Source organism: Struthio camelus, chromosome 5 (assembly GCF_040807025.1).
Source record: "Struthio camelus isolate bStrCam1 chromosome 5, bStrCam1.hap1, whole genome shotgun sequence".
NCBI classification, from domain to species: Eukaryota; Metazoa; Chordata; class Aves; order Struthioniformes; family Struthionidae; genus Struthio; species Struthio camelus.
The window spans coordinates 3727253-3750657 of NC_090946.1; the positions used below are offsets into that span (position 1 = coordinate 3727253).

A 23405-nucleotide genomic window follows, 5' to 3' on the forward strand; every position below is an offset into this window, starting at 1 on the left:
AAAAAGCCCAGTATAGCTTAGACCAGCCCAAAACAACTCGAAACAGCCTGACAAAGCCCAGTCCAGCCTGAAATAGCCCAGCATAGCCTGAAATAGCCCCAAAAAGCTCAGCACAGCCTGGCACTGCCTGAAAAAGCCCAGCACAGGTCAGAAGAGCCCAGCATAGCCCAACACAGTCTGGCACAGCCCAAAAAAAACCCCAGCACAGCCCAAAATAGTGCAGCGTAGCCCAGCACAGCTCGGACTAGCCCGAAAAAGGCCAGAGCACCCCAAAACACCCCAGCACAGCCTGAAACAGCCCACTACAGCCCAGCACTGCCTGACAAAGCCCAAAAAGACCCAGCACAGCCCCCAAAAGCCCAGCACAGCCCAATACAGACTGAAAAAGCCCAGCCCAGCCCAGCCCTGCATAGCTTGGTAAAGACCAGCACATCTTGGCACCAGCTGCTGCTGCCCAGCTCCACCGGGAAAAGCCCAGCACAGCCAAGCACAGCTCAGCACAGCCCAAAACAGCTCGACACAGCCTGACACAACCCAGCACAGCCCAAAACAGCCCTAAAAAGCCAACAAGAAGTGCCCAAAAGCCCAGAAAAGCCTCAAATAGTCCAAAAAAAGGCACCAAAAAGTAGCCAAAAAAGCCTGGAAAAAGCTCCCAAAAGGATGAAAATGCCCTCCAAAATCCCCCAAAGCCCCCAAAGACAAAAAAAGCCCATGAAAGCCCCCAAAAAGACAAAAAAAAGCCCAAGAGCTGAGGGAAAGCCTCCCAAAGCCCCCCAAAACCAAGAGACCCCCCAAAAGCTCAACAAAGCAAAAAAAAAAAAAGGATCCAAAAAGCCTGAAAAGGCCTAAAATGCCCTCAAAAGCCCCCTAAATCCCTCACCCCCCCCAAAGCCTAGCATAGACTACCACAGCCCAAGAAAGCCTGGAAAAGCCTGGAAAAGCCCCCCAAAACCCCCAAGCATCCAAGAAATCCCCTCCAAACTCCCTAAAGGCCAAGAAAGCCTAAAAAAGCCTCAAAACACTCAGAAAGCCCCCCAGAGCCCCCCCCCAAACCCAGAAAGCTTCAAAAAGCCCCCAAATCCTGAAACAGCCTGAAAAAGCCCCCAAAAGAGAGAAAAGGCCCAGCACAGCCCAAAAAAGCCTGAAGAACCTCAAGAAGTCTGAAAAAGCCCAAGAAGTCTGAAAAAGCCCCCAAAAGCCTGAAAAGCCTTGAAAAAAACCAACAGAGCCCTCAAAGCACCAAAAAAGACCAAAAAATGTCAAAAAGAGCCAAAAAAGGCCAAGAGTAGAACAGAAAACCTGAAAAAGCCCCCCAAAGCCAGAAAAAGCATAGAAAAGTCCTCAAAAGCCAAGAAAGCCTAGAAAAGCCTGAAAAAGTCCAGAAAGTCCCAGAAAGCCAAAAAGCCCACCAAAAACCAAAGAAGCCCAAAAAAGCCAAAAATGTTCCCAAAAGCCCCCAAAGCTCCCCCAGCCCCCAAAAGCCCAAGAAAGTGGAAAAGGCCCTCAAAGGCCCAGAAAAAGTGCACAAAAATCCAGAAAAGTACTCCAAAAAGCCTAGAAAGATCCAGCATAGGCTGGTACAGCCCAAAAAAACCATGAAGAAGCCTGAAGAACTATGAAAAACACTGAAGAAACCACAAAAAGCCCCCATAAGAGCCCCCAAAAGCCCAAGAAACACCAAAAAGCCTCCAAAGCTTCCCAAAAGACCCAAAATGCCCCAGAATGCCCAAGAAAGCCCCCAAAGTCCAAAAAACCTGAAAAAGCTCAAAGAAGCCCGAAAAAGCCCAAAAAAGTGCCAAAACACCTGAACAAGCCTGAAAGTCCCAAGAAATCAATCCCAAAAAGAAAATGCCCCTAAAAGCCTGGAAAAGGCCGAAAAAGGGCAAAAAATCCCAAGAGAGCCCCAAAACACCCTCAAATACCCTCAAAAGCTCGGAAAAGCCCCAAAAGGCCCCCCAAAAAGTCCCAAAAGCTTCCCAACCTCCCAAAAGTCCCAAGAAGCCCAAGAAAGCCCAGAAAAGAATGAAAAAGCCCTAAAAAGCCCTAAAATGCCTGAAAGAGCCCAAGAAATCCGAAGAAAGTTCAATAAACCCTGGAAAAGCTCAAGAAAGCCTGAAAAAAAAAGCCTGCTCAAACCCCTGAAAAACCTCCAAAGCCCCAAAAAGCCCACAGAAGCCCCAAAATGCCCCCAAAAGCCCCCCCAAACCCCCCAAAAGCCCAAGAAAGCCTAAGAAAGCCCCAAATGCCAGAAAAGCTTGGAAAAGTCCAGGACAGACCAAAAACCCCAGATAAGCACCAAAAGCCTGGAAAAGGCCCCCAAAAGCTCAAAAATGCCCAGGAAAGCCATAAAAGGCAAATAAAACCCTCCAAAACCTCCCCAAAAGCCCTCCCAAAAAACAGAAAAGCCCTGAAAAAACAAAGAAAAAGTCCCAAAGCCCCAAAATATCCAAAAATGTGCCAAAAGACCCCCAACATCCAAAAATGCTTTGAAGAAGAAAGCCTGAAAAAGCCCAAGAAAGTCTCAAAATGCTCAAAAATCCCAAGAAATCCCAAGAAATCCCAAGAAAGCCCCCAAAACCTGAAAAAGCTTCCCAAAGCCCCCCAAAGCCCAGAAAAGCTCAGGAAAGCCCCCAAATCCCAAGAAAGGCTAAGAAAGACCAAGAAAACTCCCACAACTAGAAAAGCCAAAAAAGCCCTCAAAAGCCCAGAAAAAACAAAAAAGCCACAGAAAGCCCCCAAAAGCCCCTAAACACCTGGAAAAGCTCAAGAAAGACCCCAAAAAGCCCTTCAAAGTTCTCCAAAGTCCAAAAAGGCCCCCCAAAGCCCCTCAAAGTCCCAAGAAGTCCAAGAAAGCCCCAAAAAGCTCAAAAAGCCCCCAAACATCCCCCAAGGCCCAAGAAATCTGAAGAAGCCCCCTCCAAAGCCTCTAAATACCCCAAAATGCCCAAAAGTTCCCCATAGCCCTAAAATGCCCAAGAACACCCCGAAAATCAAAGAGAAAGACCAAAAAAAGCCAAAAACACTCCCCAAAGCCTGAAAATCCCAAGAAATCCACAAAAATCTGGAAAAGCCCCAAAAATCCCTCCAAAGCCCCCAAAAGCCTGAAAAAGCCCAAGAAAGCCCCTGAAAGTCCAAGAAAGTCCAAGAAAGTCCAAAAATGCCAGAAAAAGTGCAAAAAAGACCAGATAAGCACCCACAATCCCAAGAAAGCCCAAGAAAGCTCAAGAAAACCCAAAAATGCCCAGGAAAATCATAAAAGGTAAAAAAAGAGAGCCCCCCCCAAAGGTCCCCCAGCAAAGCCTAGTGTAGCCCAGAGCAGCCTGAAAAAGCGCAGCAAAGCCCAGCACCACCCGATGCAGCCCAGCCCAGCCCAGTATAGCCCAGCACAACCCGGCACAACCCAACGCAGCCTTGTGCCACCCAGCAAAGCCCAAAACAGCCCAGTGGCGATGGGGACAGGGACCAGCTGCGGACTGCGGCATGGGGACATGGACTGACTGGGGGTCAGAGGGGCACAGACAAGGACCAAGTGGATAGGGTTGTGGGCTGGTTGAAGTCAGTTGCACGAGGACTTGCTGGGACAAGGGATGGGGACCGGGACCGGCTGGGGATGTGGGAGACAGGGACCAGTTGGCGAACAGGGAGACAGGATGGGGAAAGGCTGGGGCTGAGGGGGACCAGGACCGGCTGGGGATGGGGACATGGACCAGCTGGGGACAGGGACGGGCACCTGGACCGGCTGCGGGCAAGGAGACAGGGATGGGGACCAGCTGGCGGTGAGGGGCACAGGGAGCAGCTGGGGATGGGAACAAGGACCAGCTAGGGATGGGATGGGGATCTTCTGGGGACTTTGGGACAAGGACTTGAATGTCGTCATGGATGGGTATGTGCTTTTTAGGCAAGACAGGCCAGGAAGGCGAGGTGGTGGAGTTGCCCTTTATGTGAGGGAGCAACTAGAATGTATAGTGCTCTGCCTGGGGTGGGGTGGGGTGGATGAAGAGCAAGTTGCGAGCCTATGGGTAAGGCTTAAAGGGGAGGCTAACGTGGGTGACATGGTGGTGGGGGGGGGGTTTACTGCAGGCCACCCGATCAGGAAGAGGCAGTCGAGGAGGCCTTCTGCAGACAGCTGGAAGTAGCCTCACGCTCACAGGCCCTGGTTCTCATGGGGGACTTCAAGCACCCTGACATCTGCTGAGAAGAGAAAGCCCAGCTAGACACAAAGAGTCGAGGAGGTTCCTGCAGAGCATTGAGGAGAACTTCTTGACCCAGGGGGTGGCGATGCCAACAAGGAGAGGTGTGCTGCTGCACCTGGTTCTAACAAACAAAGAAGGTCTAGTTGGAGACGTGAAGGCTGGGGGCAGCCTTGGCTGCAGTGACCGTGCGATGGTAGAGTTCAGGATCCTGCGAGGAGGAAGCAGTAGAATGGCAACGCTGGACTTGAGGAGAGCTAACGTTGGCCTCTTCAGGGACCTACCTAGGGGACTGTCATGGGGTAAGGCCCCAGAAGGAAGGGGGGTCCAGGAGAGCTGGTTAACATTCAAGTATCACTTCCAGCAGGCTCAAGACGGGTGCATCCCGCTGAGTAAGAAGTCGAGCAAAGTGGGCCGGAGAGCTGCATGGCTGAGCAATGCAGCAAAACTCCTGCACAGACTCCTTCTGTGTGAGTCCTGGCAAAACTCCAACAGAAGAAGGAAGTCTACAGAATGTGGCAAAGGGGACAGGCCACTTGGGAGGAACATAGGGACGTTGATAGAGTGTGCAGGGATGCGACAAGGAAGGCTAAGGCCCCTTTGGAATTAAATCTGGCAAGGGATGTCAAGGAGACTAAGAAGGGGTTCTTCAAATACATCAATAGCAAAAGGAAGACTAGGGAAAACTTCAGACCCTGGGGACAAGAGAGAACGTCTGGAGAAAGGAAGACTCCTCCCCTTGGTGCAGGAGGATGGGGTTAGAGATTATTTGGGCAAACTTGACAGCCACAAACCCATGGGCCCGCTGGGATGCACCCCCCCGCCCCCCACCCCTGAGTGCTGCGGGAGCTGGCGGATGTTATTGCTAGGCCGCTCTCCATCATTGTGGCAAGGTCCTGGAGAACAGGAGAGGTGCCTGAGGCCTGGAAGAAAGCCAGCGTCACGCCAGTCTTCCCAAAGGGCAAGAAGGAGGAGGCAGGAACCGCCAGGCCTGTCAGCCTCACCTGCATCGCTGGAAAGGTGATGGAACAACTCCTGCTGGAGGTCCTCGCCAAGCATGAGGAGGACAAGAAGGTGAGCAGGAGTAGTGAGCATGGCTTCAGCAAAGGGAAGTGATGCTTGAGCAATGTGCTAGCCTTCTGTGCTGGAAGGACTGGCTGGGTAGGTGAGGGCAGAGCAGTGGCTGTTGTCTCCCTGGACTTCAGCGAGGCTTTGGACGCTGCCTGCCATCACATCCTCCCAGGTGAACTGAGGAAGTGTGGCTGAGATGAGTGTGCAGTGAGGTGGATGGAGAACTGGCTGGCTGGCAGAGCTCGGAGGGTGGTGGTGAGTGGCGCAGAGTCTAGTTGGAGGCCTGTAGCTGGCGGTGTGCCGCAGGGGTCAGTGCTGGCTCCAGTCTTGTTCAATGTCTTCCTCGAGGAGCTGGAGGAAGGCACAGAGTGCCCCCTCAGCAAGTTTGCTGATGCTCCAAAGGTGAGCAGAGTGGCTGACACACCAGGAGGCTGCGCTGCCATGCCGAGGCACCTGGGCAGGCTGGCGAGCTGGGCGGAGGGGAACCTGCTGCAGTTCAACAAAGGCAAGGGTAAGGTGCTGCACCTAGGGAGGAAGACCCACACCCCCCCACAAGCAGCAGGACAGGCTTGGGGGAGGGAGGGAGGGAGAGAGAGTGGGGGGGCTGACCTGCTGGAAAGCAGCTCTGCAGAGAAGGAGCTGGGAGTGCTGGAGGACAAGTGAAGCATGAGGCAGCAATGTGGCCTTGTGGCCGAGAAGGCCAAGGGGATCCTGGGGTGCCTGAGGAAGAGTGTTGCCAGCAGGTGGAGGGCGGTGCTCCTCCCCATCTCCTCAGCCCTGGTGTGGCCACATGTGGAGTAGTGGCTCCAATTCTGGGCTCCCCAGTACGAGAGAGAGAGAGACATGACACTACTGGAGCGAGTTCAGTGGAGGGCTACAAAGAGGATGGGGGGAGGGGGGACTGGAGCATCTCTCCTCTGCAGAAAGGCTGCGAGAAGAGACGACTGAGCGGCGATCTCATCAACGTGTCCAAGTATCTGGAGGGAGGCTGTCGCGAGGATGGGGGGCCAGGCTCGTCTCCGTGGTGGCCAGTGACAGGACAAGAGGCAACGGGCAGAAACTGGAAGCCAGGAAGTTCCATCTGGACCTGAGGACAAGCTTCTTTCCGGAGAGGGTGACTGAGCACTGGACCAGGTTGCCCAGAGAGGTAGTGGAGTCTCCTTCGCTGGAGCTATTCAAAACCCGCCTGGAGGCGATCCTGGGAAATAGCCTGTAGAGGACCCTGCTTGAGCAGGGGGATTGGACTAGATGATCTGCAGAGGGCCCTTCCAACCTCAGCTCTTCTGTGCGTCTGTGACATGGAGCAGCTGGGCGTGGGATGGGGACCTGCTGGGGACTTTGGGACAAGGACACGGACCGGCTGGGGGTTGGGTGGAAGCAGGACCTTCCGGGGATGGGGACAGGTTAGTGAGGGGGCTGGGACCCGCTGGGGGCGAGGGGGACGCGGACCGGCTGAGGACGGGGAACGGGGACAGAGACCAGCTTGGGGTGGTGGGGCTGGGCACCTGGCCTGGCTACAGGGGCAGGGCAGCAGCACCGTGAGGGGACAGCAGACGGGGACGGGATGGGGGCGAGGGGGACCGGGCCCTGCTGCCGACAGGGGTACGGGCACAGGGCGTGAGGACACGGCCCGGCCGGCGCAGCCCCGCGCGCTGCCCCAGGGCCGGGCCGGGCCCGCCCCGCCCCGCCCCGCCCCGCCCCGCCGCCCACCGCTCCGCTCCGCTCCGCCCACCCTGGGCCGGACTCCGCCTCCCGCCGGGCCCCGCCCCGGGACGGACTCCGCCTCCCGCCGGGCCCCGCCCCGGGACGGACTCCGCCTCCCGCCGGGCCCCGCCCCGGGACGGACTCCGCCTCCCGCCGGGCGCCGAGGGCCGCCCCCGCCTCCCAGCGCGCCCCGCGGCGGGGATGCCGCCGGGTGTCCCCGCGTGACGCGGGCGCGCGCGCGGCGCGGCAGTGACGCGGCGGGTGGGCGGGGCGGGCCCGCCGGGGGTCCCGGTGCGGCGGCGTCATGGCCGGGGTGTTCGACATCGACCTGGAGACCGAGGAGGGCAGCGACGGAGATGAGCCCGAGCTGGGCGCCGTGAGCGGGGGCAGCGGGGTCGGGGCACCGCGGCGGGGCCCGGGGTGGGACGGGGGTGCGGCCGGGGTACCGGCTGGGGAGGGCGGCACCGGGACGGCGCCGGCTGGGGACGGGGGCGTGGAGCGGGTGGGGGGCGAGGCGGACAGGGACGTGGCCTGGCGGGGGACAGGGGGAGCAGGGCATGGGCCGGCTGGGGACGGGGACATGGGGCAGCTGGGGGCATGGGGGACAAGGACAGTGAGGGGACAGTGATGTGGACTGGCGGGAGACAGGCACTTAGTGAGCGAGTGGTGACAGGGGACGGAGCCGCTGGAGAGAGGGGGGTAGGGACCAGGGGGGCAGACAGGGGGGACGGGGGTGGGGACAGGCTGGGAGCGAGGGGGACCGGGATCAGTCAGGGACCTGGACCAGCTTGGGACCAGGAGGAGGACATGGACCAGTGGGGACAGGATGGGGACCTGCTGGGGACTTTGGGAGAGGGAATGGCTGGGAGCGGGGGCACCAGGACCTCCTGGGGACTGTGGGACAGGGACATGGACTGGCTGGGGGGTAGGTGGGACTGGGACCTGCTGGGTGTGAGGGGGACAGGGACTGACTCAGAATGAGGACATGGACCCACTAGGGGTGAGGGGGTGGGGGACCAGGAGCGCTGGGAGACTGGGACTGTTGGGGGACGGGGAACGGGGATGGGCATGAGATGGGGATGAGGGGGGCTGGGACCTGCTGGTGACGGGCATGGGCTGGCTGGGAACAGGGAATGGGGACATGGAGTGGCTGGTGGTGAGGGGGACTAGGACAGGCTGGGGATGGGGAGGTGGGGAGGGGAACGAGTTAGCGATGAGGGGAACTGGGAGCTGCTGGGGATAGTGGTATGGAGAAGGGGACAGGCTGGAAGTGAGGGAGACCAGCCCCAGCTGGGGGCAAGGACATGGACTGGCTGGGGGTGAAGGGGACAGGGACCAGCTGGGGACAGGGAGAATGAGGTTGGGGATGAGGGGGGTCTGGGATCTGCTGGAGATGGGAGGGAGGAGGGATAGGAATGAGATGGGGATGGGGCAGCTGGGGTCGGATGGGGATGGCTGGGGACAGGGGGATGGGGATGGGCTGGGGACACTGGGGACCAGGGCGCAGCCAGGCTTGGGGTGTGGGGACAGAGGGACAGCGGGGTCACGGCAGGGCCTTGGCTCAGCTCCCCTCCGCAAGCTGGGCAGAGGGAGGGACCCGTTGGGCAGGGCTGTGGCTCAGCCCAAAAACATCCCGCTGAGCCGGCACACAGCGCACCGGCACCTCGCCCTGGCCTGCCTGCTGCGGGCACCCGCCCTCCCGCCGGCACCCTGCCTCTGCCGGGGGCACCCTTCCTGTCAGCCTGGGTCCCCGTGCCCCTCCGACCACCGCCGGGCACTGCTAACTGCTGCTTCCTCCCCAAGGAGATGGAGCTGGAGCCGCGAGGGAACGGCCTGGAGTAAGTGCAGGGACGCCGGGGCGGGCATGGCAGGCCTTGCCAGGGCTGGCACAGGGGTGCTGCCTGCCTGGGGTGGGGGCCACAGCTGGCCCCGCTCAGCCCCGTGTCCCCCCCAGGCCCGTGGGGCACTACGAGGAGATTGAGATCTCGGAGAGCAGCGTCAACAATGGCCCCGAGCGCATCGGCCCGCACTGCTTCGAGCTGCTCCGCGTCCTGGGCAAGGGCGGCTATGGCAAGGTGGGGCGGGCGTAGGGGGCCGGGGGGGTGTTGCGGATGGACAGTGTTTCCCATGGTGCACTGCAGCTTGCGGGGGGGTGAGGGGTCTGTGAGCCCTCCGCAGGTGTGAGCACCCGCTTTGTGGACCTCATCTCCCGCCATGCAGCGTGGCTCCCTCCTCAGCCGCAGGAAGGGTCTGGGGGCAGCTGTGCATCATGGGAGATGTAGTCCAGCTAGGACTAGTAGCCTTCCGTAGAGCGCGAGGGAGTTAACCAACCTGGTAGCTTTCCATAATGGAATGACTGGCTGGGTAGGTGAGGGCAGAGCAGTGGATGCTGTCTGCCTGGACTTCAGCGAGGCTTTAGACACTGTCTCCCATCACGTCCATGTAGGCAAGCTCAGGAAGTACAGGGTGGATGAGTAGACGATGAGGTGGATGGAGACCTGGCTGGCTGGCAGAGCTCGGAGGGTTGTGGTCAGTAGCACAAAGTCTGTTGGAGGCCTGTAGCTCGCGGTGTCCCACAGGGGTCAGTACTGGCTCCAGTCTTGTTTAACTTATTCATCAGTGACCTGGAGGAAGGCACAGAGTGCCCCCTCAGCAAGTTTGCTGATGCTCCAAAGCTGGGGAGAGTGGCTGACACACCAGGAGGCTGTGCTGCCATGCCGAGGCACCTGGGCAGGCTGGAGAGCTGGGCGGAGAGGAACCTACCTCATCAAGTTCAGTAAAGGGAAATGCAGGGTGCTGCACCTAGGGAGGAAGAACCCCATGCAGCAGGACAGGCTGGGGGTTGACCTGCTGGAAAGCAGCTCTGCAGAGAAGGAGCTGGGAGTGCTGGAGGACAACAAGTGAGGCATGAGGCAGCAATGTGGCCTTGTGGCCAAGAAGGTCAATGGCATTCTGGGTTGCATTAGGCAGAGTGTTGCCAGCAGGTGGAGGGCGGTGCTCCTCTCCTTCTCCTCAGCCCTGGTGAGGCATCACCTGGAGTACTGTGACCAATTCTGGGCTCCCCAGTACAAGAGAGACATGGAGCTCCTGGAGCGAGTCTGGTGAAGGGTCCTAAGATGCTGAAGGGACTGGAGCGTCTCTCATCTGAGGCTGTGAGAGCTGGGCCTGTTGAGCCTGGAGAAGAGAAGACTGAGGGGGAATCGTGTCAACGTGTCCAAGTATCTGAAGGGAGAGTGTCGAGAGGATGGGGGCCAGATTTTTCTCTGTGGTGCCCAGCTATAGGATGAGAGGCAATGGGCAGGAACTGAAACACAGGAAATTCCATCTGAGCACCAGGAATAACTTTCCTGAGAGGGTGACTGAGCACTGGCACAGGTTGCCCAGAGAGGTAGTGGAGTCTCCTTCGCTGGAGATATTCAAAAGCCATCTGGGCACGATCCTGTGCAATGTGCTCTAGGTGACCCTGCTTGAGCAGGGGGGTTGGACTAGATGATCTGCAGAGGTCCCTTCCAACCTCAAGCATTCTTTGATACTGTGGTTATGGGCTACTGGGGGGCATCACTGCATGGCTGTGGCCCAAGCTCCCTCAATCATCGTTGCAGGTATTCCAGGTTCGCAAAGTGCAGGGTACCAACACGGGCAAGATCTTTGCCATGAAGGTCCTGAAGAAGGTAACACGCCCCCGGCCCCCTCGTGCTGCCTAGTGTGCCTCCACTCACCGCCTCTCCATCCCCCCCCCCCCAGGCCAAAATTGCCTGCAACGCCAAGGACACGGCGCACACGCGGGCTGAGAGGAACATCCTGGAGGCCGTCAAGCATCCCTTCATCGTCGACCTCATGTACGCCTTCCAGACGGGCGGCAAGCTCTATCTCATCCTGGAGTGCCTCAGCGGTACGGGCATGGGGCACCCCGGGCACCACGGCCCCTGCCCGGCACCTGCTCTGTGGCAAGGGCTGGGGGCGAAGGGTGGCTGGTGCTAGCCAGGACCTGCTTTGCTGCAGCCCTGGCAGAACAAGCAGGGCCCCGCAGTGCCCGGTGGCAGGGATTTGAGGGTGCTATTGGCCGGCAGTGGCTCATGTGCCCCATTTCCACCGTGTTTTGCAGGTGGAGAACTCTTCATGCAGCTTGAGCGGGAGGGCATCTTTCTAGAGGACACTGCCTGGTAAGGCTGGCTCTGTGTCCTCAGACACCCTAGCTGCCACAGGTGGCAGGAGCGGGGGTCTCGCACACCCTCTTGCTCCTGGCATGGAAGGGGAAAGTGAGGCAGGAGTGAGCCGTGCTGCTGGTGTGGTCTGGGAGATGGAGAAGAGTGCTGGGATGCTGGTGTTTGTGAGGGCAGGGGCTGCTCATCCTGGTGTCCCCCAGGCACTGCTCAACTGTAGCCTGTGCTACAGTTTCTACCTTAGTGAGATCACGTTGGCGCTGGGCCACCTGCACTCCAATGGCATCATCTACCGAGACCTCAAGCCGGAGAACATCATGCTCAACAGCCAAGGTGGGCAGCAGTGCTAGCCAGGGGTGGCCTCGTGGCCAGGGAGCACCGGGGGCCCCAGCAGCCCTTGGGCCGGCTCTCATTCCTCTGTGGCCTTGTCCAGGCCACATCAAGCTGACAGACTTCGGGCTGTGTAAAGAGTCGATCCATGACGGGGCTGTGACGCACACCTTCTGCGGCACCATCGAGTACATGTGAGCCCTGGCGCAGCCCTGGGGGATGCACCGTGCCACGGGCCTGGCCCAGCCCGGTGGCTCAGGTTCCCCTGTCTGTGCTCCGTACCAGGGCCCCGGAGATACTGGTCCGCAGTGGGCACAACCGGGCAGTGGACTGGTGGAGCCTGGGCGCCCTGATGTACGACATGCTCACAGGATCGGCAAGTTGGACTTGTTACCTCTGAGGGGGGCGCAGGGACCCACGGCACCAGCTGTGCCTGGCAGGGGGGCAGCAGGTGCCCAGGGGGGACCCATGGAGGCTGCTGTGCCTGGGAACGAGGGCAGGAGGTGCCCGGGGCAGGGCGATGAGTGTCCATCTGGCATGATGGGGGGATGTGAGCCGCTGTCTTCAGGCCATGTCCTGGCCTGATGCCTGCCCTGTGGCGCCCATCCCGTCTCTTCCTCGTCATCTCCTGTCTCTCGCAGCCCCCCTTCACAGCTGAGAACCGCAAGAAAACCATTGATAAAATCCTCAAGGGCAAGCTGGTGCTGCCACCCTACCTGACACCCGATGCCCGAGACCTGCTCAAGAAGGTACGTGCCAGCCCGCGGGTCCCAACCCTGCTGGTGGTTGTGGGGTCCTGCTCTGCGTCCCTAACTGCTCCCCTTTCCTCCCAGTTCCTCAAGCGAAACCCCAGCCAGCGGGTCGGGGGGGGCCCGGGCGACGCAGCTGATGTGCAGGTATGGGCAGGGCTGGCAGGGGCAGGCAATGGGGCTGGCACCGAGCCTGATGCCCTGATCCCAAATGCCCGCAGAAGCAGCCCTTCTTTCGCCACATCAACTGGGACGACCTCCTGGCCCGCAAGCTCGACCCTCCCTTCAAGCCCTGCCTGGTACGGCCGGGGCCCCTGGGAGCCAGGGTGCTGCCGTGGGGCCTCGGGGGCTGCCTGGGGGCTGGGGAGCTGGTCTGGGGCTTGGGGGGTCAGAGCTGGCAGGGACGCAGGTACCCAGGGACTGGGGAGGGCATAGGACCCAAGGGGTCAGAGGTAAGCTTTTGGGGGGTGCCAGTGGGACCTAGGCGTCTGGGCGAGGTCCCCCTGCCCTGGCACCCATGCCTTGGCCCCCCCCTGCAGCAGTCGGAGGAGGACGTGAGCCAGTTCGACACCCGCTTCACCCGTCAGACGCCTGTCGACAGCCCCGACGACGCGGCCATCAGCGAGAGCGCCAACCAGGCTTTCCTGGTGAGGGGGGGCGGGTTGTGGGGTGGTCCTGCTGCCCTCGGGCAAAGGGGCGGGGCCTGTGGCTGTCCCACCCCCTCCAAGAAGGAGGTGGGGCCTGAGGGTGGGGCAAAGGGGTGGGGCCTCAGGACCCTCCCTGATGCCCTGGTTCCCCCTAGGGTTTCACCTATGTGGCCCCGTCGGTGCTGGAGAGCATCAAGGAGGGGTTCTCCTTCCAGCCCAAGGTGCGCTCGCCCCGGCGCCTCAACAGCAGCCCCCGCACGCCCGTCAGGTACCCAGGGGGGTGCCATGGGGGGCAGCTGGGGCAGGCACGGCGTGGTGGGCGGCCGGAGGGCCTTTCAGGCTGGGAGGGATGGGGGCACTCGGGGTGGTGGGGTGCAGGGCGTTGGGGTAGGCGCCAGGGGGACTGAAGCCACTGCTGGAGCCGTGCAGGGACCCCCCCCTCCCCGGCTCTTGGCCCTGCTCTGTGGGCGCCAGCTGCCCCCCCTGCCCCTCCGGTTAGTGGGGCAATGGTGGACCTTCCTCACCCCCTGTCCCCCCCGCAGCCCCGTGAAGTTCTCGCCCTTCGAGCCCTTCAAGGCGGGCGCTGCGGCAGAGCCCATGGAGCTGGGGCCCAGCCTGCCCCCCCCGCCTGAGGGCACGGCCCCGCTGCCCATCAAGACCGCCGCCGGTGCCAAGAAGCAGAAGGGGGGCCGGGGGCGGGTGCCCAGGTAGGGGCGGTGGGGGGGAGGCTGGGGACGGGGTGGGGGCGGGCGACCCAGGTGAAGGAGGGGGATCCTCTGGCCAGGGTCCGGCTTAGCCCTCGAAGGGGGTCCTGCCCCACGGCAGAGGGCCCGGGTGCCCGCTGTGGGGCTGAGCAGGCGCCCCACAGAGCTGCTTGCGCTGGCATGGGGTGCGGGGGGAGGGCGCTCCCCAGGGGGCTGGTAACGTACCCCACTCTCACTGCTGCCAATCATGGTCTTTTTGGAGGGCGGGGGTCGCGGCCCCCCCTCCGTGCGGTGCGGGCAAGGCCCCGTGGCACCGTGCCCCCCCGCCGGGGCGGGCGCGGGCTGGGGGTGCCCCTGCCCTGCTGCTGGATCTGTGCCAATTAAAGGACTTTGATCAGTCGTGGGTGGCCCCTGTGCTGGGGTGGAGGTGTGGGGCAGCCCCCCGCCTGCTGCGGGAGGGTGCTGGGGTTGGGGGGGGGCGAGGGGCTGGGCCCCCACGTGTAGGCTCCGTCCCCTCCCCAGGCTCCGCCCTCATCTCCAGGCCACACCCCCTTCGTCAAGCCACGCCCCCTTCCCCTAAGCCACACCCCCGTCAAGCCCACAGATGGGGCAGGGCACGGAAGGGCAGATCTGCTCTTTTATTGGTCGGCCACTGCAGCTGCACAGCCAATGAGGAGCCTCCGCGGGGGGCGGGCGCCCACAGGCTGCCGGGCCCTGGGGAGGGGGCGCAGTGGGGTCCGGGGTTGGGGAGGCGGCGGCTGGGGCTCAGGGCAGAGCATGGCGGCCGGCGGGCTGGCCCCACAGCCAAGCGTCCCCCTGGGGAGGGTGTTCCCCCCCGGCAGGGTGTCGCCAAGGGTAAGGCGTCCTCCTGGGCTGGGGGACCCCTCAGGCAGGGTGCCACCCCCCCCAGGACAGGGCGTCCCCCTGGGCAGGGGGACCGCGCAGGCCATGCTGCGCGTGGCCTCAGAGGACGGTGACATGGGGCCGCGTGTCCCCCCAAGCTGCCGTCCCCGAGAAGGCATGGAGGTCGCTGAGCAGGGCCTCGGCACTGCCGCCCGCCGCCTGCCCCGCGGGTGGGGGGCTCCCATCCAGGTCTGCGGGCTCTGCACCCTGGGCGCCATCTGCCTCTGTGTCCAAGGTGGCCGTGACCTCCTCCTCCTCCTCTTCCTCCTCCTTCTCCTCCTCCTGTCCGGCCACCTCATCCGCCCGGTGCTGATCCTGGGGCGGCGGCATCAGCTCCTCCTCCTCATCGCGAGGGGCCCCCGCCACGTCCTGCTCCCCGTCCCCGTCCCGCGCCCCCAGGCCACCGCGTCCCTGCAGGCGGCTCCAGTGGCCCCGCAGCACTGCCAGCGCCCGGCGGCCCAGGGGCCGGGGGTGGTATCGCCCGGCCGAGAGGCGGCAGAGGTGGTGCCAGGCCAGGGCCAGCCCCACGGCCAGGCAGAGCAGGACGCCCAGCAGGACCCCCACGGCCCGGTCGCTGCGGCTGGCCGCCGGCTCGGAGGCAGCCACCAGCCCGGGCAGCGTCAGCAGCACCAGCTCCGGGGGCCGCGGGTAGCCCCGCGCCGCAGCCTGTGGGAGGGCGGCGCTGGGTCAGGCGACCCGGCGGGCGCCGTGCCTCTTCCCTGCCACCCGCTGCCGTGGGGTTTCCCCGCACGGCAATGCCGTCCCGCTCCCGTCCCCATCCCGGAAAGGGGCAGGCCGGGCCCGGGGTAAAGGGCAGTGGGACCGAGGCGGGGGGATGGGGCTGCAGCATCACGCAAGGTGCCCCCCCCCCCATCCCCCTGCCGCCACCCCCAGCGTCTCCCCTGGGCAGGTGCCCACGCCAGCCCCCGTGACGGGAAGCTGCGGTCGTCGGGTGGCTGCAGCACCTGCAGCCGCAGCGGGGAGGGGGGGCTGGGCCTGCCACCCCCGCACAGCCCCACAGCTCTGCACAGCCCCACAGCCCTGCGAGCCTCCTCCCCTGCACAGCCCCATAGCTCCTCACAGCCCCCAGCCCTGCGAGCCTCCTCCCCTGCGCAGCCCCACGGCTCTGCACAGCCCCACGGCCCTGCGAGCCTCCTCCCCTGCGCAGCCCCACGGCTCTGCACAGCCCTGCGAGCATCCCCCCCCGCACAGCCCCATGGCTCTGCACAGCCCCACAGCCCTGCGAGCCTCCTCTCCTGCGCAGCCCCACGGCTCTGCACAGCCCCACGGCCCTGCGAGCATCCTCCCCTGTGCAGCCCCACGGCTCTGCACAGCCCCACGGCCCTGCGAGCATCCTCCCCTGTGCAGCCCCATGGCTCTGCACAGCCCTGCGAGCATCCTCCCCTGTGCAGCCCCATGGCTCTGCACAGCCCTGCAAGCAGCCTCCCCTGTGCAGCCCATAGCTCTGCACAGCCCCACAGCCCTGCGAGCATCCTCCCCTGCGCAGCCCCATAGCTCCTCACAGCCCCCAGCCCTGCGAGCATCCTCCCCTGTGCAGCCCCACGGCTCTGCACAGCCCCACAGCTCTGCGAGCATCCTCCCCTGCGCAGCCCCATGGCTCTGCACAGCCCCACGGCTCTGCGAGCCTCCTCCCCTGTGCAGCCCCACAGCTCTGCACAGCCCTGCGAGCCTCCTCCCCTGCACAGCCCCACGGCTCTGCACAGCCCCACGGCCCTGCGAGCATCCTCCCCTGTGCAGCCCCATAGCTCCTCACAGCCTCACGGCCCTGCGAGCGGCCTCCCCTGCGCAGCCCCATAGCTCCTCACAGCCCTGCACACCCCATCACCCTGCCCCACAGCACCTGCAAGGCCATGATGCAGCAACATCCCCCACAGCTGCACAGTGCCTACCCCTCTCCCCCTCCATCCCCACCCCAGCAGCTCCAGAAGCATTGGCTCAACCCATAACCCTGTGCCCTCCCCTCCCCCCCGGCCCCACACAGCCCCATAGCAGCTGCCCTGGTCTCATCGCTCTGCCTGGCCCCATGGAGCCCAATGGCACCTGCATCCCCCCCCCCCCAAGCTCCTAGCCCCTGCCTGCACCACCCCTACAGTGCCATAGCACCTGCACAGCCCTGCAACCCTACAGCAGCAGCACAGCCCCACACCCCATAGCACCTTCCCCAGAGTCCTGCTGGGGGGGGGGGGGGGGCAGAGAGGGGGCTGAATTTGGATGAACAATGGAAACTCCTTCCCCCCCCCCGGAAAAAAAAAAAAAAAAAAACCACCTGAGTTGAGCTGGGGAAACCGAGGCTGGAGCCACGCATGGGGCAGGGGCTCCTTAGGGGGCAGGAGGTGTGTTAGAAGCCCCCACATCCCATTCTCAGAGACCAACCCCAGCCCGGTCCCATGGGCCCTCATTCCCCCCCCCCCCCAAGCACCCTGGACCCCCTCCCATCAGCCCACTTTTAGGAAGCTCACCATCACCGGGTGCTGCCAGAGCAGGTCCTGGTGCCGTGGGAGCTGCACTGGGGGGGCCTCCCCGGCATTTCCGGCAGCGGATGTATCAGGGAGGGGGGGGGGGAGGATGGGTGCTGCCTGCCTACCCAAAATGCACCCAGTGAACCCAGGGGTGCAAGGCAATGCACTAGAGCTATGACGGCCTGCAATTGGGTCCTGGGGTTGGGGGGTCCTGCATCCCCAGCTCACGCTGTCCTAGGCCTGCCTCCGGTGGGGGAGACCAGCAGCCCCCTCCCCGGGTGTGAGCCCCCCCCCGCCAGCCCCACCATCTGCGTTGTTTCCTGCCTGAGGCGAGAGCGCAGCACTCGTGACCACTGTGCCTTCCTGCCCGCTTCGCATGGGGGGGCACAGAGGAACTGGCCCCCTACCCCGCTCCCACTGCAGGATGAGGATGCTCACGCACACCCTGCCACCCACAGGCCTGAGACCGCCCCCCCCAACCGCCCCTAGGGAGCTCTGGCCCCATAGCTCTTGCGGTGCCTAATGCACCTGAGCTGCCCCCAGCCCTCCTAGTCAGCAAACGTCTTTCTTATAAAGACCTTTATTTGGAGTGAAAATATAGTTTTTGACCCTGCACGGTGGGGGAGGAGGGAGATGAGATGAAGGGAGGGGAAGAAGCCCCCAAAATACGGGGAGGGATACGCTCCCATAGGCATGGAGCAGATGATGCCATGCCCCATAGGAGGGGTGGAAGACCCCACAACCCCACAGGGACATGGGAGGTGAAGGGGTGCAGGGCATATAGTTTTTGACCCTAGAATGACCCCCCCCATCCTGAGGGGGTGGGTGGGTGGGGGGAGATGGTCCATGATTTGGGGGGGCACAGCCAAGGGCAGCACCCAGTAAGGCAATGGGGGTGATGGAGGAAGCTGCCACGGGAGAAGGGGAGGGGGGATTTGGTCAGCCATACAAAACGAGGGAGCGCCAGCAGCAGGAGGGAGCCCCCGGGGTGGTACCAGTTGGTCAGGGGACTAGGGGACAGAGCTGGGGTCCCTAGGAGGTCTGGACAGAAGTGGGGGCCGCGGGGCAGAGCCGTGGTCCCGGCCGTGCTCCCTGGGGGATGCTGGGGTCCCCGAAGGGGGCAGGGGGCTATCAGAGTGGGGGGCCTGGGCCGCGGGCCCCAGCGCCCCCTAGACGTGGCCGTTCTCGAGGCGGCTCAGCTGCTCCTCGAGGCGGGAGATGCGCTGGCCCTGCTCCGTCACCAGCAGGCGCAGGGCGGCCACCTCCTGCAGCACCTCCTCCAGCCGCCCCCCCGCCTGCGGGGACACCGCACTCAGCCCCGCCCCCGCCCCGCCCACCACCGCCCCACCTCCACGTGGCCCCGCCCACAATCCCCACCCATCGCCATGACCCCTCCCATCAGGCCCGCCCCACTATAGCCCCACCCATCGCCTCTGTCCTCCTTTGTCCCACCCCACCGTAGCCCCGCCCACCTGCCCCGCCCTGCTCATCAGCCCCACCCCACTATAGCCCCGCCCACCAGTCGCACCAGCCCCGCCCACTTTCACCGAGCCCCGCCCCCCGCATACCGTGGAGCCGGCGGTGGTGGCGCCCAGGGCCGGGGGGGCGCTGAGGCGGGTGGGCGCGGTGGCGGCAGGGGCCGCGGCGGCGGGCGGCGGGGTGGGGGCCACGGCGGGGCGTCCCTCGTTGAGCACGTTCCTGCGGCTCACCTTGAGGTCCCGCTGCTTGCTGGGCACGTAGGCCTGGCGCAGGGAGACGAGCACCGGCCCCGCCGTCTGCCCCGCCACCCACTCCTCCGCCTCCATGGCCGCCTCGGGGCCCGCCGTGTCGGGGTACAGGTCATCCTGGAAGAGATCCGACTGCGCCCCGCCGCGCCCGTCATGGGGGGCGCTGCCCAGGTGCCCCCAGCCTACTACCTAGCCCGTCTGGGTACCCCCATCCTACTGGTAACCCTATCCAGGTACCCCCGCTCTGTCCTCCTGGGTACCCCCCTCCTGTCTATCCCACCTGGGTGCCCCCCACCACCCTGCCCTGCCTGGGTACCCCGAGTCATCACCAGCCCACTGGTGCATCCTCCTGGCGGTCACCAGCCCCCTCCCAGCACCCAGCTCTCTCCTCTATGAAGCAGAGCTCCCAGGGCACGGTAGCCTGGGGCCTGCTGCTGCCATCGAGAAGAGACCCCAGGGCCCCCCACCCCCAAGCCTTGCTCACCTTTCTTGGCACCGTCATGATGATGGGCTCACACTTGCGCTCATGCAGCTTGTAGAACCTGCATGACGGTGCAGGGACGGTGGTGGGGGGGGGGTCAGTGGGGGCTGATGGGCCCTTCCCTGCTCCCACCCCGGGCCCCCGACTCACACTGCCACCCCAGGCCCACCTGGCGATCTCGCACTTGTTGACGTCCAGCCCACGCTTGGGCATCCAGCCCATGCCCCGCTGCGGCTCCTTGCTGGTGAAGGTGTTGAGGAAGTGGATGTACGGAGGCTCCTCCGTGATCTCGAAGTACCGGATGCTCGAGTCGCCCTGGGGGCAGGGCCGTTAGAGGGGGACAGAGGGGGCAGGTGGGGGTACAGTGGGCATGGCAGGGGCCCTACCTTGCCGCACACGTAGACCACGTTGGTGTCGGGATCGTAGAAGGGCAGCAGGGCCCCGTTGCTCGAGTCCAGCTCCTGCAGCCCCATGGGCTCCTCCAGGTTCTCCTGCCAGGGCCAGGGGTGAGCCTCACAGAGCCCTGTCCCCAGCCCTGTCCCCTGCCCTGTCCCCCAGGGGCAGGACCCAGTCCAGGCCTCACCCCCACACAGGGACATGCCCATCCCCTCTGTTCCGCCCATTTCACGGATGCAGCCAATTAAGGAGCCCTGCCCATGAATGGTGGAAGCTCTACCTGGTGGAAGCTCCTCCCACACCCTCCCAAGACCCCACCCCCAGGACACTCAGCCAACTGGAGACTACGACCACAGGAGACTCCACCCTCTTCCAAACCCCACCCATTGGACGACACACCCATTTGATGTCTGGCATGAGTCCCCATGCGGGTGCCAAGCCCTGTGGGCACCCCAAGCCCCTACCCCAGCCCCATGGGCACCCCTTGCCCTCGCCCCCACAGGCACCGTGTTCTCCCCAGCCCAGCCCCACAGGCACCCCTTGCCCTCATCCCGTCTAGCCTGGCCCTGTGGGCACCCTCTGCCCTCATCCCCCCCAACCCGGCCCCACAGGTGCCCCATGTGCGCAGCCCTCACCGGGTCCCACAGCGCCAGCTGCCGCTCACTCATGCGGCTGAAGCCAGTGGTGAAGATCTTGCCGTCGGCCAGGAAGATGGCCCGCATGGGCCGTGCCCCCTCATGCGCCCGCTCCTTCTCCTGGGCACAAGACACGGGGTCAGCGGGCACCCTGGGGACATGGGACAGCAGGGAGGGCCAGGGAGCACCCCAGGGACACAGGACAGTGGGGAGGGCATGGGAACTCCCCTGGGGACACAGGCAGGGCCAAGTTAGGATAGTCACACTGGAGACATGGGCAGTGCCAGGGCAGGACAAGCACCGGAGGATACGGGCAGGGCCAAGGCAGGATGGCACCCTGGAGACGGGGCAGGGCCCGGGCAGGCCAGCGCCACAGGCTCTCACCGCCACGACAGTGCCCCGGCGGGGATCGATGACCCGCACGCTCTTGTCCTTGCAGGCAGTGCAGAAGCGGGCGCCGTCGCGGCTCCAGCTGACGCTGTAGATGAGGTCAGGGTGCAGCCCGTCGAGGCGGTACAGCTCCTCCGCCGTGCCCACGTTCCAGATCAGCACCACGTTATCGCACCCTGGGTAGGGGCACAGGCATGGGCACAGCTCGGCCGCGGGCAGCCCATGCCGCCTGCACCCATCGCCTTCCCACTCCCCGCAGTACCTGCGCTGAGCAGGACGTTGCGGGCGGTGGGGTGCCACGTGATGATGCCCACGCGCTTCGAGTGCCCTTCCAGCACCACCACGGGCTCTGTCAGGGGCTGGGTGAGCCCGTTCTCGGGAATCTGCCAGACCTGCCAGGGCAACAGGGGGCGGTGGGCGCAGGTGCAGGCAGGGCACCCAGCTGTGCCCACATCCCCCGAGCCTCCCCCAAGCGCCTCACCATGACGGTGCAGTCCTCCGAGCCACTGGCAATGACGTGGTCATTGTGGGGGCACCAGTCAATGTCGAGTACAGGGCCCGTGTGCCCGCACACCGTAGGGTACGACTTGTCGATGCGCCCAGTCTGGAGACAGAGAGACATGGAGTCGCTGCTCAGAACAAACCCCGCTCCCTCTGCCCACACCGCCCTACGCTGGCGTCATTCTCATTCTCAGCCCTGGTACCTTGTGCAGGGGCAGGACAAGGAAGGCGCCCCCACCACTGGCCTCCACGATGATGGCCACAAAGGCAGGGTTGACGGCACAGAAGGTGCTGTCCCAGGTGACCCGGGACACGCGGATGTCATCGTAGCACTGCTCTGTCTTCACCGGCTGCCCAAAGACGTGCCGGAACTTGCTCTGGCGCACCACCTTGCGGAACGACATGGCTGGGGCGCACCCCGGCACGGGGATCAGACATGCCACGGCCACCGGCGTGGCCACGGCCACAGCCGCAAGGCAGGGTTAGACGTGGCATGAGCATGGCATGGCCGCGGGGTCAGATAAACCAGAGCACGGCCAGGAGGGGGCAAGTCCTGGTCACCCAACAGCGCCAGGGGCAGGCCCAGCGCAGCCAGGGTGTGGACATGGGGCCAAGGAGTCGGCCAGCAAGGGCAGTCGGGTCCCTTGGTCGGGATGCGCTCAGCAAGGGTGAGCTGCAGGGAAGGCGACGTGGGGCACCCAGCCCTGGGGCTAAGGAAGAGGGATGTGCCCCCTTCCCCAAACGGGCTCCCAAATGCCCCTGCGTGGGAGCATGTCCAGGTGCAGGGGGTGGTCAGGGCATCGCCATGGAGGGGGACTCTATCCTGTCTCACACCCCAGGGTAAAGGGTGCCTGCTCGTTGCTCCCTGCAGGAGCGGGAAGCTGGGCTGGTACCTGCCCTCATGCCTGGTGGGGCAAACAAACTCCTCCCTGCCCTGCCTGGTGGCAACTGGTGGGCCCAGCCAACAGGCCCTGCTGGGGGGGGGGGGGCAGGAGACAGGGACTCTGAGGGGTACAGGGATGGCCCTCCAGGACGGGGTGGGACCGTCCCATGGGGGATGGGGACTGGGATCAGCTCCCTGGGAGGGGATGGCTCCTCCATGGAAGGGAAGGGGACGGGGATCGTCCCACAGGGGATGGGGGTCGCCCCCCTGGGGAGGGGATTGTCCCACAGGGGGATGGGGCTGGCCCCCCCATGGAAAGGGATGGAATTGCCTGACAGGGGACAGGGATCACCCCATGGGGGACAGGGATGGGGACGGCCTCCCCAGGGAGGGGAGGGGACCACCCCCCAGGGGATGGGGATCACCCCCCCAGGGAGATGATGGGATCACCCCCCAGGGGATGGGGATAGGGACTGCCCTGCCAGGGAGGGGATGGGGTTGCTCCCTGGGGGATGGGGATCACCCCCCCCTCCCAGGAAGAGGACACTGAGGGGATCACCCCCCTGGGGATGGGGATCACCCCCCCGGGGATGGGGATCACTCCCCCGGGGAGGAATAGGATTACTCCATGGGGAATAGGGATCACCCCCCCCCCCCAGGGAGAGATCACTTCTTCAGGGATGGGGATCACCCCACGAGGGATGGGGATAGGGACTGCCCCGGCAGGGAGGGGATGGGATTTTTCCCTGGGGGATGGGGATCACCCCCCCCCCCCAGGAGAGGACATTGAGGGGATCACCCACCCCCCCAGGGAAGGTGCCCCCCCGTGGCAGACGGGGATAGGGGTCTCCCCCTCAGGGAAGGGGACGGGGAAGCGATCGCCCCCTCAGGGAGGGGACGGGATCGCCCCACGGGTCACGACGGGGATGGCCGCACCAGGCCCGGGGACGGGGAGGGCATCGCCCCCGCGGAAGGGGCCGGGGAGCGGGGCGGCCCCCTAGAGTCAGGGCCGGGGCTGGCCTCGACGGGCCGGGAGGGATCTCGGGGCCGCCTCCCCCGGGCCGGCAGGGACCCGCGCCGCCGGGCGCGACGGGACGCCCGGCATCCCCGGGCCGCGGCACCTCAGCACGGCAGCCCCAGCCCCGCACTCACCAGCGGGCCAAAAGCCAGGCCGGGCCGGGCCCGAACCGGGCTGGGCCGGACGGAGCGGGGCCGCTGCCGCTGCCGCTGCCGGTACGGCCGGGCAGGAAGTGAGCGGGGCCGCCCCGCCCAGCACGGCCAGCGCCTGCGCACTGCGGGCCCGCGCTCCGCGCTGCCGGGGCGCTGCTGGGGGGTGGGGAGGTGGGGGGTGCTGCCGGCGCCTGCGCACTGCGGCCCTGCGCCTCCGGGGGCGCTGCCGGGGGTGGGGGGCGCCGCCCGCGCGTGCGCAGTGCGGCACGGGACAGTAGGGG

General features: G+C 64.4%; 3 protein-coding genes across 6 annotated transcripts; 1 reads left to right on the forward strand and 2 right to left on the reverse strand.

Annotated features, from left to right (window-relative positions):
* The first annotated feature begins 7220 nt into the window (after window positions 1–7220).
* RPS6KB2 (ribosomal protein S6 kinase B2) lies at window positions 7221–13958 on the forward strand. Of its 3 annotated transcripts, XM_068944155.1 has the most exons (15): window positions 7221–7341; window positions 8769–8803; window positions 8920–9040; window positions 10568–10636; window positions 10710–10857; window positions 11071–11128; window positions 11361–11461; window positions 11562–11652; window positions 11744–11834; window positions 12100–12207; window positions 12292–12354; window positions 12429–12506; window positions 12747–12854; window positions 13010–13122; window positions 13397–13958. In XM_068944155.1, exons 1-15 carry the CDS (start codon window positions 7270–7272, stop codon window positions 13563–13565), a joined length of 1425 nt encoding a protein of 474 aa, XP_068800256.1. In that variant the 5' UTR covers window positions 7221–7269; the 3' UTR covers window positions 13566–13958. The 3 variants fall into 3 exon arrangements, with proteins under 3 accessions (XP_068800256.1, XP_068800257.1, XP_068800258.1); XM_068944157.1 differs by lacking the exon at window positions 8920–9040 and having other exon boundaries at window positions 7253–7341; XM_068944156.1 differs by lacking the exons at window positions 12292–12354; window positions 12429–12506.
* A 223-nt stretch (window positions 13959–14181) lies between these two features.
* On the reverse strand, window positions 14182–17280 carry PTPRCAP (protein tyrosine phosphatase receptor type C associated protein). 2 transcript variants are annotated; one of them, XM_068944159.1, is made up of 2 exons: window positions 16942–17280; window positions 14182–15127 (listed from the first exon to the last, which is right to left on the reverse strand). In XM_068944159.1, exons 1-2 carry the CDS (start codon window positions 16942–16944, stop codon window positions 14522–14524), a joined length of 609 nt encoding a protein of 202 aa, XP_068800260.1. In that variant the 5' UTR covers window positions 16945–17280; the 3' UTR covers window positions 14182–14521. The 2 variants fall into 2 exon arrangements, with proteins under 2 accessions (XP_068800260.1, XP_068800259.1); XM_068944158.1 differs by lacking the exon at window positions 16942–17280 and adding an exon at window positions 16323–16379.
* A 225-nt stretch (window positions 17281–17505) lies between these two features.
* On the reverse strand, window positions 17506–23234 carry CORO1B (coronin 1B). Its single transcript, XM_068944160.1, has 11 exons — window positions 23107–23234; window positions 21275–21477; window positions 21052–21174; window positions 20833–20962; window positions 20565–20746; window positions 20181–20300; window positions 19536–19640; window positions 19319–19464; window positions 19153–19210; window positions 18510–18800; window positions 17506–18236 (listed from the first exon to the last, which is right to left on the reverse strand). Exons 2-11 carry the CDS (start codon window positions 21473–21475, stop codon window positions 18111–18113), a joined length of 1482 nt encoding a protein of 493 aa, XP_068800261.1. The 5' UTR covers window positions 21476–21477; window positions 23107–23234; the 3' UTR covers window positions 17506–18110.
* Window positions 23235–23405: the final 171 nt, after the last annotated feature.

Coding starts and splice junctions, on each gene's coding strand:
- CORO1B (XM_068944160.1), bottom strand. CDS start 21,475: ATGTCGTTCCGCAAGGTGGTGCGCCAGAGCAAGTTCCGGCACGTCTTT. Junction 19,465..19,535: donor TGGTCTACGTGTGCGGCAAG/GTAGGGCCCCTG, acceptor CCCTGCCCCCAG/GGCGACTCGAGCATCCGGTA. Junction 18,237..18,509: donor CCACCACCGCCGGCTCCACG/GTATGCGGGGGG, acceptor GTGTCCCCGCAG/GCGGGGGGGCGGCTGGAGGA.
- RPS6KB2 (XM_068944155.1), top strand. CDS start 7,270: ATGGCCGGGGTGTTCGACATCGACCTGGAGACCGAGGAGGGCAGCGAC. Junction 9,041..10,567: donor GCAAGGGCGGCTATGGCAAG/GTGGGGCGGGCG, acceptor TCATCGTTGCAG/GTATTCCAGGTTCGCAAAGT. Junction 10,858..11,070: donor CATCCTGGAGTGCCTCAGCG/GTACGGGCATGG, acceptor CGTGTTTTGCAG/GTGGAGAACTCTTCATGCAG.